Source organism: Ambystoma mexicanum, chromosome 6p (assembly GCF_040938575.1).
Source record: "Ambystoma mexicanum isolate Mex_15411 chromosome 6p, UKY_AmexF1_1, whole genome shotgun sequence".
Taxonomy (NCBI): domain Eukaryota; kingdom Metazoa; phylum Chordata; class Amphibia; order Caudata; family Ambystomatidae; genus Ambystoma; species Ambystoma mexicanum.
Window position 1 is genome coordinate 822,714,646 of NC_090935.1, and position 14,235 is coordinate 822,728,880.

General features: G+C 43.6%; 1 protein-coding gene across 4 annotated transcripts in view; it reads left to right on the forward strand.

Moving 5' to 3' along the window:
• PAM (peptidylglycine alpha-amidating monooxygenase) overlaps positions 1-14,235 on the forward strand; it is a 1,287,650-nt gene that overhangs the window by 1,191,344 nt on the left and 82,071 nt on the right. For all 4 annotated transcript variants that reach the window (XM_069625460.1, XM_069625461.1, XM_069625463.1 and 1 more), the window contains one exon: positions 5,890-6,102. In XM_069625460.1, coding sequence (XP_069481561.1) covers positions 5,890-6,102 — 213 coding nt within the window. The remainder of the gene's footprint in view (positions 1-5,889; positions 6,103-14,235) is intronic.

The following is a 14,235-nucleotide window of genomic DNA, read 5'->3' on the forward strand; positions in this document are numbered from 1 at the left end:
CCCCCATCTTCAATAACGGGGATTTCACCCCCGGGATGGAAAAGGGGGCATTCCTGAGGTGGGAGAGCGAGGGATGCAGGGTCATTAGAGATTTATTTCGAGGTCAGAATGTGAAATCCTTTGAAGAATGCAAATGGGAGTTTGGGGTGTGCGTGGGGGAAGGGCTCAAATATTTTCAGCTCAGACATTGGGTGATGTCCGCAGAAGTTCGGAGGGTGGAAACTCGTGATCTGACACATTTCGAGCGATACCTCCGGATGCATGAGGGGTCCAAAGGGTTGATTTTTCATCTTTAGAGGCTACTGGAGAGTGCCGGCCCTACTGTGAAATGGCCGTATATGTCCAGATGGGTGGGGCTGCTAGGGGCGGGAATGGACTGGGCGGACTGGGACAGGCTTTAGAAATTGATCCCTAAGGTGGCCAGGGATGCCCAGGTACAGGAGGCCTGGTACAAGTATCTTATTTGGATGGCATTACACCCCGGCTCGCCTTCATGCAATATTCCCAACGACATCCGGGGTATGCTGGAGGGGATGTGGTGAAGAAGGCACGGAGGCTCACATTTGGTGGGATTGTCCTAATATCAGGACCTTCTGGAAAGATAATTCTCGGGCATTAGACCAGACATTTGGGGAAGGCATGAGTCAGGACCCTCGGGAGATCCTATTGGGAAGGCGGCGAGAGTTGGGGGGGCAGGGGAGAGAGGGGAGGGCAATATAAGGCAAAAGTTGTCTTCGTGCTAGCGGCGATGGCTCTCATTGCCCAAAGGTGGAAGAGCCCCAGGATTCCAACGGAGCAGGACTGGCTGAGGAAAATGCGGGAGATAGTATTTTTGGAGTGGGCTACATTTGCGGTCAACTGCAACTTGGGGAAATTTGCGGCGGAATGGGGGGGAGACCTTGGACTTCTTGAAGGGGGAGTTCCGGGAGCAGTTGCGACCCCATAGACTCAAACTATTGGACCTACACGTCTGAGTTGCCAGAAGAGAAAGGGGAGGGGAGACTGGGGGCGCTATGGCAAGGTTGGGGGGGAGAGGGAGGGCGGCAAGTTCTTTTGGGGTTTTGTTATTGTCTCAAGTTATCAAAACATTAAAGATAAGTTTAAAAAAAAAAGAAAACAAAACACAGTAACAAATATAATTTTACCTAATTGTACCTAATTAAGTGATCCAAGTCTGCACATCCTTGTATAGAATTAGTTAAATCATTGGGGTGAATGAAAAGCAAACAGAAATCTGTATTCTCCATTATATAGATTTACCATTTGAAAATCTTTTCTTGTCTACACGAAAACTGAGAAATTCAAATGTAAAAATATTGGTTGGTAAAAGGATGAAATCTGTAATGGATAAAGAAATTTATGAAAGAGACAGTAGCTGATGAGACTCTGATTTTTCAGAACTTGCATGTCTCCATGCTGCCAACATTTTAGAAGGTATAAGAGCGTTCTCACTATCCGTGTTCCCAAACTTTTATATTTTAAGCAGTGCTTTACAAATAAGTAAAAACTCTAAAGCTCTAAGCAACTGTAAGGAATGAGAAATGAGTTTGGAAAAAAGGTATTTGGTAAACTAAGAATAAGGTATGTGCATGCATAATTTAACCCGTTCTATCTGTGTTATTTGTGTAATGTTTCAGCATTGAAAAAGGGCAACTCTATATTAAACAGATGCAGGCTGTGAAGAACGTTAAATAACATTTTGAAGAAAATTGGCAAGCAAGCTTTGATGTTTGAAAAGTGTTAATCTGACAAATGGATTGTTAGGATCAGTTTCCATGCATTGTGGGCTTATCTACCATACATAGTTTGTTCTTTTATGCACAGTGCTCCCCAGTAGAGGATAGTACCTTCATACTGGGTTACAAGCTGGGACCCAAGAGTAAGGGTTGTGCATGCGTCAGCCTCTTGGGCGAGGAACAGATGTAGAGCTGATGTGGTTGTGCTTCACTTGCAACATAAGGAGGTTGATCATTAGTGGAACATAAACGAATGTTGTACTACGGTGACGGTGACTGTGACAGTGTTCAGAAAGCAGTGTCAAAATAAGGTCCTCCTGACTTTCAGATAAAGTAATGATTCCACTTCAAATGAGCAAAATAATTTATGTTAATCAATTATTTAATACAAGAATGCAACTGGAATGTTGGATTTGAAAGTAACGCCAACTGAGCAGAAAAAAGCATGACAAGCTAGTATATGATAGATAAACAATGTGTGAGGTGCCAAATCCCATTAAGCATCTGAGAAAGCAAAGTATTCTGGGCGTGACAAGCCTCCTACTGTAGTGCAATGTAAGTGAGTGAGGATGATTAATTCCAGAGGCAGGGCCAAACTCTCCCCAAAGTTGCGGCAATCACATAAAGTGTAACACTTAGCATTATTTCGAACAACTTCTAGGTGTAGGGTTAACCAACTCCTGCAAATAGAACACAGGTCTGTTTTACAAGGCTCCTGAATGCACCTGATTCATCCCACACGGCCATGGGAGTTACTGCTGATATGTTTTGTGAGCAATATTTTGCATGTTCGTAATCAATCAGATATAAATTATTGTCAACCCTGCCTAAAAATATATTTGGCTAACTGTGCATATTAAATTGGCTCCCTTTGTCCAGACAGACCTGGCCATTCTCCATCTTCCTGTCTGTGTCCTTAAGTATGGACGGAGAAGCCAGAGGTGCAGGAAGTTAGTAGCATGTGGAAGCGGCAGAGCTTGTGGCCCTGCATGACGTTCTCCCTTTTTCCATTTTTATTTTTGGCATACAAAGAGTGATGAGGAATCTTGTCCTGTAGCTATGCCATTCACAAATGTCTCACATGAATGTGACTAAGGACGATCAGTACGCAAGTTTACTTTGTGCAGCAAGGGATTTTTTCCTAACTTATCACAATTTGCAACAGACCAACCTTATTAGATCCTGTAATTTATATTTCTTTTCAGAGAAATGTACCATTCTTAAGACTGCTAATGTAACCCTCATCACAGTCAACTTCTGGACCTACTAAAACATGTATTATAAAAATTATATGATGTTCTTAGCAAGTACACATTGATTTGGTCAAAGTGTTTAATGTATATACACTTAGTTAACTCATCTTGTGCTCCCAAAAGAACCCTATACACACCAAACCCTCAGAGATTGCACCTGCCCCCCTTACCTCTTCTCCCACTTCAACATCTCTCTATTTCCAGACATCTTCGGAGCCTGCTAAAAATAGCCATGATAATGCCCAAGCTCAAAAGACCCAATGCAGACCCCAACAATCCCTCATTATATAGCCCTGTCTTTCTCCCACTGCACCATACCGAAATCCTCAAGAGTGGCCCTCACCACATTGTGGATTACCTTGCAACCACCTTAAATCAGGATTTTTGAATAATCACTCCACCAAAACTGCTCTGACCCATGTTTCCCAACCACTGCATATCGCTCATCTCTTCTCTATGCAGCCTTTGACACCGTTTACCATCACTCCTTCCCCAAACTCACTCCTTTTTTGGCTTCAAATACACTATACCTAAATGGGTAGCCTTTACCTCTCCAACTACTCCTTTCTCATCCCTTGAAACTCCAGCATCTCCACTCTAGCACTTTTCTATGCAGTGACCCCCAAAGCTCTGCCCTGGTGCACTCGTCTTCAACCTCTACAGAGCTTCCCTAGGTAAACTCAAATCATCCTTCAGCTTTCGCTACAACCTCTTTGCTGACAATACCCATATCTTTCCATTCCCTCCTTCACCCCTGCTACCTTAGAATGCATCACCACCATCTGACAACAGATGTCTTGCTACTGTTTGATTTTCTTTAAGCATCTTTGGTCCTTTCTCTAATGTTAACCCCACTCTTCCATCTCTCATGTCTTTCCATTCCAACCTCCTGGCTCCAACCACCTATCTCTCATAACCTTAGGGTTCTCTTTGATAGCAGCCTGAAAATCTGCCAGTGCATCATTACCACTGGCACGGCAGCCAAGTTGAACCTTTTTAATATTAGGAAGATCCCTCTACATCTCACTCATCAGTCGACAGAAAGTCATCACTACCCTGGTGGTCGGTAAGCTAGATTACTGCTCAACCATACTCTACAGCCTTCCCCTCTACTGTTCCTCTTTCCTGAATAAACCTCTCAACTGTTATACACGCACACTATACAACCTACCCAGATCCTCTCCCACCCCGTTGTACGGACACCATGCTGGATGGCTCTGCATGCATAATTGCTTCCTCTCCTTTAGATCTTCCCATGTTCTTCACCTTTTGCTCCGTTTCCTTTCTGATTGGATCTCACTTTACTCTCTCTTTCAGAACCTTTGTTACTCATCTCCCCTCATTCGATCTGCTCTTCGTACCCTTGCGCTTCCTCTCATTTTCACTCCTCCTATTTGCTCCTCCCCACTGCAATGCTCAGCCAACATTAATGAAACTGTTTAAGACATGACTTGTCCAAAACGTTGCTTAGATTCCTGGCCCCGAAGATTAAAACCTCGCTGATTTGAGTGTGAATCGTATGACACATATCATAGAGCCATGTTACCACACCAAAGCCATGCCAAAGACACATGACAACAGTTCACAGAACACATCAATTCTCTTACATTTGGTGGCGTAAATCAAGATGCAACGAGAATCTTGACACAACAAATGCAGCACACCACCCCCGATATCGATTACTCGGGCCTCTCATACAGTGGCGGCATAGCCTTCACTGTACGAGTACTGGGAGGGGCGGGTGGGACACAGCACTTGGCAGGGGAAGGGGTTCAGGCAGTAGCATTGTTTGGTAATGGGCTATGATAATAAGGACCCACAGTGATTTAATTTTTATCAGGATTTGCAATGCGTAACAATGCACTAATTGAGATGCTTCCTATTGTTACAATTACAAGACCATTAATAAAGGTTATTAAAAAATAAAATACACTTGTTGGCTCCATCCTACACCTCTCATTTGCTACAAGCCTCCCTTTCCCAGTTCTGCAACACATTAATGTGTATATATGTAAATTGCAAAATTGTACTTATGTCCTTGGTCCCTTTTCCGTCACATGAACCCTTCACGAAACAGTCTATTCTCACCCATTGATTAATCTATTTTAAGGGTACATTGCTATCATTGGAATACCCCAGTCATCTGTAATGCATCCCATGTATTTCATTTCTGTTTGAAATGACATCCTTGCTACTAAATAAATACAAATAAATAAAATGGCCCTCATTAAATGTTTGCCGGTATTCCACCGGTAAACCCGGCAAGATAACGGCAAACGGTAATATCATTACTGGCACTCGGAATGCCGGAATTAGGTGGTAATTCCCCATTCAATTAAGTTTCATCGAACTCCAGAGGGGAATTGCTGGTATTACCAGCATTGTTAATACAAGCATTTTATGGTGGTGGGGTGCTGGAATTAGCGGCAGCTCGGAGCTGCTGTTAAATCCAGCCACCCCACCACCAAACATGTTGTTTGGCAATGTGAGAAAATTTGCAGCAACGAAATTACCGCCATTTTTTTCCAGCACTGCCAACCTTGTAATAAGGCGCAATGATTTTTACACCAGCGTTGTTGAGATTAGGGAATCTGGAAATTTTCCAAACAATTTATGTCAGAAACTGAAGGATGTAGGTATGTTACTAATTTGTCCTTGGAGTTGGAGTTACTTTAAATAAGGCTTAGGAAATTATAGTCAGTGGGTAGTCTAAAATATCACCATTGCATATATTGTGTAAATAATTACCAAAGCATATAGAATGGTTTCTTTGTGTAGATGGCATGTGCAAAATCGTTTAAGCAATGTTTGTTAATGTTCAGTTTTCTCATATCAAGTGTCTTTCTGAAGCACCTCTTTTCCATCCCTTACTCAAGACCTGTCTATCCTTTTTTCCTAAGAAACTGAGATTTTTGAAACTGGAACTGGAGTAAGAAATAAACCAAAGCCATCAACAGGTGTTGTGGCAAAGTTGCCAGAAAAAGAGAAGACTGTTGAACAGACTGAGAGCAGAGTTTCCTTTGTTCTCATCACCACACTGTTAATCATCCCTGTTGTTGTTCTGATAGCAATTGCAATTTTCATACGATGGCGGAAAGTTAAAGTATATGGCGGTAAGTTAAAAAGTACAAGTGCACTTATGTAAAACAAATATTGTTCACATTTTAGGCAAGCACATTTTTTACATTCTACAAAAATATCTCTTGCCTCTTGCAAATGTTCTCAATCCGTGTTATATCTACAATCATTGAAAACTCTGTGAACTAATGCACCCTTTACACAAAAGTGTTTAACATGACGATCACAGCATTGCATCTATGCAAGTTCAATATATTTAGAACTTTTGAACTCGAATAAAACCGATGTTACTAGCACCTACAGACCCGTTTGTAGAATGCCTTATATAAGCATGCTATCAAGCCTGCTACCTCCCCATACTGTTTGAACACCTCTTGTGGAGACACAGATCTGAAAGGCTCTGCGTATCATTTGTGACAGTCATCTTTAGGAAGGCCATTGAGGGGGACTTTCCTACAACCTAACTCGCTTGAAGGGTGACCAAATTGGCTAGGCATCTGTGATTCTTCAACTCTCAGTTTGGCTTATTTGACCTCGCCAGCTCAGAACACTGGGATAGGGGAAGCTACCAGCTATGTGAAAAAAAACCTGGAGGTGGTATACAAGGGTTTCTCCAGAGGTGCCCCTGTCTCCTCTTGGGACACACATCATGAGCCATACAATCACCACTTGAAAGAGCAGTCTATAGTATGTCCCATAATAAAGTGTGTCTCATGCAGAATAAGGGAATGAGCCAAGGACTGCCCAGGAATACGGGTTAAAACATTATGAGGAAGAAACTCTAAGAAAATCAGCCACTGTAAGGGTATGCCATTAAAGCAATTAAATCATGGGTTTTGATCATCTCTGTGGGTTATGATCAAAAGTGGAGCGGGATTCTCTGATGGGCTCACTTCAGGTGTGCAAGTCCCAAAGTGGAACAGTGAAATGGAACCCAAATAGAAACCAAGCATCAGAGAGGGAAGGAACATCAACAAAGCATACTTACCCCACACAAATATGCTAAGAGCGAGCAAGCGCACCTACAGCTTTGACAGCCTGATTATGGGGCCAGTTGGTCGCCATAACTGAAATGCTTAATAACAGGATTGCAGACAGGCTACTTGAACCCTTGGGCCATGAGGCCCTGGGCACAGACCAAACTAAGTTATTAGAAAAATCCCAACAGCTAAACTTAAGTAGGAAACAGAGACATGCACAAGGCTAAAATTGAAACAGGCTCATCAATCCCCATTCTCATTGGAGCAATTAGCCAACATATAAAAGGAGGCAGAAACGAATAGATTGGGTGGATCCCAGGACGGCGTTCATGATAGTTGCTGTTGAAGTAGAAGGAGAGTAAGAATCTGAGATGGCAAGCCCAAATGGGCAACATGGTAGGAGAACTGAAGAACCAGAGGTGCCTACCCCAAGTATGCCACACTGAAAGAAGGTTAAGGTTTTACGAAAGTCCAGTGAAATTCGACTTTTGGGGTCCAGGACCCAAAACCTGACAACAGTAAGATTTTGAACAGATGGAGCAAGAAAGACCCCTGCTGGGGGCCCTACCCCAGATAGAGGTCGTAGCTGTAAAACCACAAGATCTAACAATACAATTCTGCACTCTAGAGATCCTATCCTGAGCCTCTGGTGGGCTTATGCCCAGAAGAGCAGCTTTGGCTGGGGATCATATTTAGTCTACATTGGGGGAGAATCCTACCCACTGAGATGCCTAGCACAAGAGGGGGGCACTGACAGGTATTGCAGTGGTACATGCACGAGAAGAGCCATTGAGAAAAGGGTGAAGTGTGTTGGATCAACCTCATGACAAGATGTCAGGTGAATACACAGAACCCGACCCATAGTTCACATTTCTAAACCACCTCCCCACTTTTGTTAGTACTCTTATCACCTAAGGCTAAACTACCTCACCGGTTTGCATTGGGGACAGCTAACTTTGATCTGGACAGCACCAACGATGTGATAGTGCCTACCGAAAACCTGCTGTTTTTAAAACCAGCTTCATAGTCTTTGTTCCTATGGATCTGTAGGGGTGGATTGCCCCCAAGTCAGGGCTGGCTTCACATCACTGCATTGATAAAAGGACTGGCGTGTAGTCCTGGACTGGCGTAGCAATGTCATGGTTTCAGTGGTCAGCCATGGACTATTCTTAGCACAGCAAGCATTGTCAAATCCAACAGATAAGACTTTGTGTAGGTTTGGGATAGGCATTTGCCCAGCAGTGCCTTAATGATAGAACCTGAACATACAATGGTAAAAGCTGGATAATGATGAGCTGGTGTGGGCATATAACGACAGTGCTTGGAAAATATCTTTCTAATACTTACACACAAGCGAAAACTGTTGGCTTTGTCGATGCTTGCTTTTAACAAGACTTCACTGCAATGAACAGGTCTGACGAAAAGCACATTGCCCAAAAAATTATGTTGCCAACAACACACTTAGCTAAGACATTTCTGTTGCACCAGGAACCCATTTGCAGCTCCAACTCAGCAATTAACTTCAGAAGACTGCTTAGAAATGATAAAGACAGCCTGGTGATAGCACAAAGTTAGTTTATATTGTGGGCTACCTCAAAGAGATTCCAGGAGGTTGTGTGTTGGATGGTAATTGGGTCCAAATGGCCATAAGGTGGGTAATGTTTGGGTAAAAATCAAAACAACACTAAAAAACTGTGTCCCTCCTCACAGTCCAACTCCACCTAACTGTTTTCTAGGCCAATACTTTTGGCTTATAGAAGGAGCTAAAGCACAAACTAATAGCAAAACTTAAAAAGGGGCTACGTCGCCTATTTGTTTTCACTTAAACCATTGGTTTTCGAAAGAAAAGAAAACGCGTGATTAACAGAGAAAGCATTTCAGACACAATTAATTACCAATCCTACAAATGCAACATATCTATATCTTGGAGCCTTAGTCCATCTGTAGCTTCTGTGCTTTAATGCCATACATTTAACTAGATGAGACATGGGAAGTGAGGGATGGAGGCAAGAGGAAAATAGGCTAACGAGATAAGAATGGGTAGGGGAAGATAGAAGAAATAAGTACAAGAAAAAGCTATGTAGCAAGAAAGACTGAGCATCCCAGGAAGTGCTCAGCATAACATGCCAGAAATCTGCCCCAAATCATATCACGTTTCTGTTGACAGTCTTAATTCCTGTACTGAAATCTTTAATAAGAGGCCAAATGCCCCATGTCTGTCACTTAAGGGTGGTTTGTGGGGGTCTCCCCACCAGAACTTGTTTTGACTAATGGGGCAAAATAGTGCATTATACAGCACACTTTCTGTGAAAAAGTGGGCAGAAAGCCAGACAGGTTACAATCAGTTTTGTAGGATAATACTTGAAAATGTTTTAATAAATGCAAGGCACCAACAGTGCACAGGCCCATTCCCCAACGCATTTCCCCACAATATAAGCCAGTATAAAAGACATGTTCAAGCTGGCTGAACCTATACATGTCAGTATTCCCATATAAGAACATACTCTTGTTTGCTTTGTGCATAATGCCATCAGTGATATTATAGGAAAACATGTCCAATCTGGCCCTGCCAATATATACCAGTGCCAGCACATAAGAGCAGCAGCACTGTTGGCTTTGCCATTGAAAATGCCATTCCACAATAAGGAAAACCTGTCTGACACAGAATAACACATGATGTGTTCTTCATCATAAATGCCCAGTACACATTTTTACTAGGCAGTTATGGTAAAGCAAACATGATATGTGTAAGTACCTGTCGGACCATTTTCTTATTGCAACATGGCATTTTTAATGGCAAAGCCAAGCCATAGTAAGAAATGGCTAGACTGGCTGCACCAAAAGGCCAGTCTAGCCACGCTATTACACTTATCATGGTTGCTTTATCATAGATGTCCAGTAAATAATGTCATGCCTGAGGCACAAACCGTAACCGGACTGGCTGCAGCAATGAAGTCCAGTCTAGCCTTGTAATATTAATCATCATGTAAGCATGATAAGTGTTATGATGTGGCTAGACTAGACTTCATTGCTGCAGCCAGCCTGGTTATGCTTTATGCCTCGGCTATTTTTTTTTTTTTTTACTGGGCATCATTGTTAAAGCAAACATACTGTCCAGTATGCTTTAACATTGATGCCCAGTAAAAAAATGCACCCCATCCACCCGTATCACCAAATCAGAGGCCCGCTTACCAGCAAGGGGTCACTAGGGTGTGTGGGCCTCGGCTCAGATTCATCCCCATCCCCAAACCAATCATCCACTTAGGAGCTGGGACGGCCCCTGGAGTATGCCCAGCAGTTCTGAATTTGCGGCAAAGTGTGGGAGTGCCCCCTCGCACATTCAGAGCTGCATTACCCCAGCCTGCATCCCTAATGGACATGCAAGGCTGGGGAAGCAAAACGTCCCTGGCCGTACATGGCACATTGGACATGTGTGCTGGGGTATGAACTGTCCAAGGGAAAACCACGTTTCACTTTGACAGTTTTAAGCCAGCCCAGGAGCGGTCCCTCATCTGCTTGTTGCAGCTGGACTGGCTTGGTGGCTCATGCAAAATGTATATTTATTTATATACCGAAAGGAGAAATGCTCTTTTCATCACAAAAGAAAGATATATAGATAGATATGAAATCGGATTTGACGGGAAGCAGTGAGCTTCTTACAATGGGTTGAGTTTGAGTGACATTCTGACCAGGTTGTGGGGGGGAGTAAGTGGAACAGTCACAGAGGTCAATACATGGGTGGCCTCGGACTAGATTAAGGACAATCAACATTGGATATTTTTAAGTGCAGGTAGGTGGTACGGCCAGCTGTGTTAAGGATGTGACCATGATGGATGAAGTGCTAGAGTGGAGGCAAAGAAAGTGAGGGACAGAGGCAGGTTGGAGGCAAGTGAAAAGCGTTCGCTAGAAGGCATCTGAGAGTTAGGTTAAGACGGTAACTCGGAGGCAAAGAGGTAGGCTTTTAGTTTGGTTTTGAACAAATGGGTGGGTCAACGCCCAGTCGCCCATTATGGGCGAGCTGCCCATGCTTTCTGACCTCACATCTCCACTCCGGAGACAAGTCCTGGCGTAACGATAGTAACCTATATATTATTGTAACTGATGTACATGCTCTCTCCATTAGACTCAGAGGCCCTGATTCACTGAGGGTTTTCCAATGGGGTTTTACCATTATAAAACACTTCTGTGAATTAAGCCCAAAATCTGGCTTCCTTTCAGTATCATTACTCGTTGTCCCACAGTCACAATTAGGCATATATGAGATACTAAGGGTTGTACTATTTCAACCCCAGACAGCTTGTTTCAAGAAGTCAAAGGTATCTGATCCACAGATATAATTCTAGATTCAGTCCATGATTTTCGACCTTATTTAACTGTTTGTGAAAATGTTAATCCAAAAAGCAGTTTTATATATACATCTTGGCTTTGACCGAGGCACCCCAGCAGTTTCCACAAGCACCGCAGGAGTTCCTCGATTGCCTTGTAGTACTTCCCGACCTTCTGCACCCTCCACCCAACACAGACATTTGATGTTGAAGGGTTCTATCAAACTAAAACAGCCGCATTTAAGTCTGAGGGTCATCTACCATTATCCAACATTTCCCATATGCACACTTGTGAAATCTCCAGATCTGGGAAACCAAAACAGCCTTTGTCCCTAGTTCTTCTCAGCAACTCCCATGAAAATGTTGTCTGCTAATCTAGGTCCTACAAATACTTTCCCCATATATCATGTATGAATTTTAGCTTTTACAACGCATCATATGGGACACAATCAAACAAGTAAAGGAGATTAGGGAGGACGTTTGTTTTAACTATGTTCACCTTACTCTTTTGGGCGAAATTACATAATTCCCACCTCTCGCAGTCCCACTGAACATAAGTCATAACAATCTTTATATTATGTGGCATCATCTCTGTTTTAGTCAGAATTCTCACCCCCAGTATTTTACCTTATTCGCTCAACACCTGATCTCGCTAGCAGCTATTAGAAGCTTATCGCAGTTTACAGAGATGGGCATTGCATCCGTCTTATTTAGATTTAGCTTAGACCCAGGCACCCTGATGTGGTTCTCAGTTATATTTAGAACCAATGCAAGAGAGGTCTGTATCCCTCACCAGAAGGAGAATGCGATCAGCGTAAGATAGTAGATTGCATCTGTCTCACATGAAGGAGATTCCTTGTCTCCCATAAAGGAGATCAACCATGTCCACCCTTTTGGTTGTCTGCAGCAATGGCTCTAATGGTGGGTTGAAGAGCAGGGAAGACTGGGCATCTCTACCGGATCTCCTTGGCTAGCACGAACCTCCCTAAGGGATCCTGGTTCGTTAACACCAGTCTATACATAAACCGTATCAATCAGGTTGACAAACATATTCAGAAAGCCCTATTGGTGGAGAGATCTACGCAAAAACACATGTTAACCCTACACAGTGTTTTCTCTGTCTTGGCTCAAGACTGCCTGTTGTTCTTAGGTATAAACAGAAGAGTTTTGTTAACATAGTTGTGCCATTGCTTATCTTAAATAAAGCAAGCCATGTGTACAAGCCTAGGTGTAACATTGTTAGTCTATTCACCAGGGCCCTTGTTAATATTATTACATCTGCATTTAACAAAGAAATGGGCTGGGGGGGGGTGCTTGCAAGCCGCAAACTAGATGGCTGGTTAAGCGAGGAGCCCTGTAACAGATCACACTTCCTGGGAACAATATCCTGAAGTAAGCAGCCCAGCAGACCACAAAGTTCAGAGGTGGGACACTATGCGAATGTAGAAGATACTGTAAAAGCAGCCTTCAGCAGAAAGGACAATGAAGTGGACTAAACCTGATGATTCAATGGGAAGTCACGTGGACATGAGCCACACAAGAAAAAGCTTTCCGATGTAATGAGATGAATCTCGTCCCCCCCCCCGAATGCAGAATTTTGCCTCTGGCACTTTGCTCCAAATATTTATGATAAATTGTAGAGCACATTGTCAGGCTGACAACTGTACCCCACTATTGTTAGAATAAGGACACTGATGACCATAGTTTGTACCCAATTATGAATTTATGCACTGCATAATTGTACCAGATTGAGCATTTTAATATGCAGAGGAATTTTAAAACTCTTTGTATATTTCATCATTGGTTGGAATATGTATAGAGGGATGTGCATTATTGTTATTTGTGAATCTATTGTGGCTGAAATAAAGACTATTTGATTGATTGAGAAAGGTTATTGCCGGTGGAAGAGAGCAGCGACGACCGGGAAGCACCAGTGGGTCTGGCGCCAGAGGCGGCGAAGCAGCACCTGGCCACTGGAAGGATGAGAGTCACTCTGTTATCCGTTCTTCAGGGGATGCCCAAAGTGTGGAACAAACCTGACAAACTTGAACCCCCCCCCGACCCCTCTTGCTGTCAGTGAGTATAGTGGCTTCCGGCCACTCCTTTCCGGAGAGGCAGAGAACTTTCAAGGTGGGTAGCCTTCAACTGGTTGGCCCCATCCCCACACGTACACTATGGCAGGAACAGGTTGGGTTGGCGTTGGCGCTGCTGCCTAGTCAGGATGCCAGCGACCTAGCCAACCAACCTCCAAGGAAAGTTGCAGAAGGAGAAGATGTGCAGCAGCAAGGGGGAGGCAAGATTACCACCATTAATGTCAAGGGGATGCTGCTCCAGCAGGCGATCTCTAAAAGGGGAGGAACCTGGCAGGAGGCATTCATTCGATACTAATGGACTGACAGATGGAGTTGGAGTGGTGGGGTGAGGAGTCCACCTCCCACAAAACGGTCAGTAAAAACCCAATAAATAGAAGGCGGCAGCCCAGTGGTTGATGGCGGCCTAAACCCCCCTCACCTTGCCACAACTAGGATGGGGCTCCCACTCTATCTACTGGGGTTTCGCCTAATGCCCCCACACAAAAACCCACTCCCCCCCCAAAAAGTGTGTATTCATTGCTGCTTGACCTGTTGATTGAAGACTGTTAATTGCATGCAGCCATATTTAGAGAATTAAGCCATTACATCCTGTTAACAGTTGTGGCGCCCCTCAGGAACAGCAGGTCAGTCCTTCATTAGTGACTCCTGCTCGCTAAAATCAGGCTTTCATATACAAACCCACTGCGCCATGACCGGGAAAGCAGGAACGAAGAAAAAAAACAAACTAGGGGTTTATGCAGGGAAAAAACAAAGGTCTGTTTTCACCATGG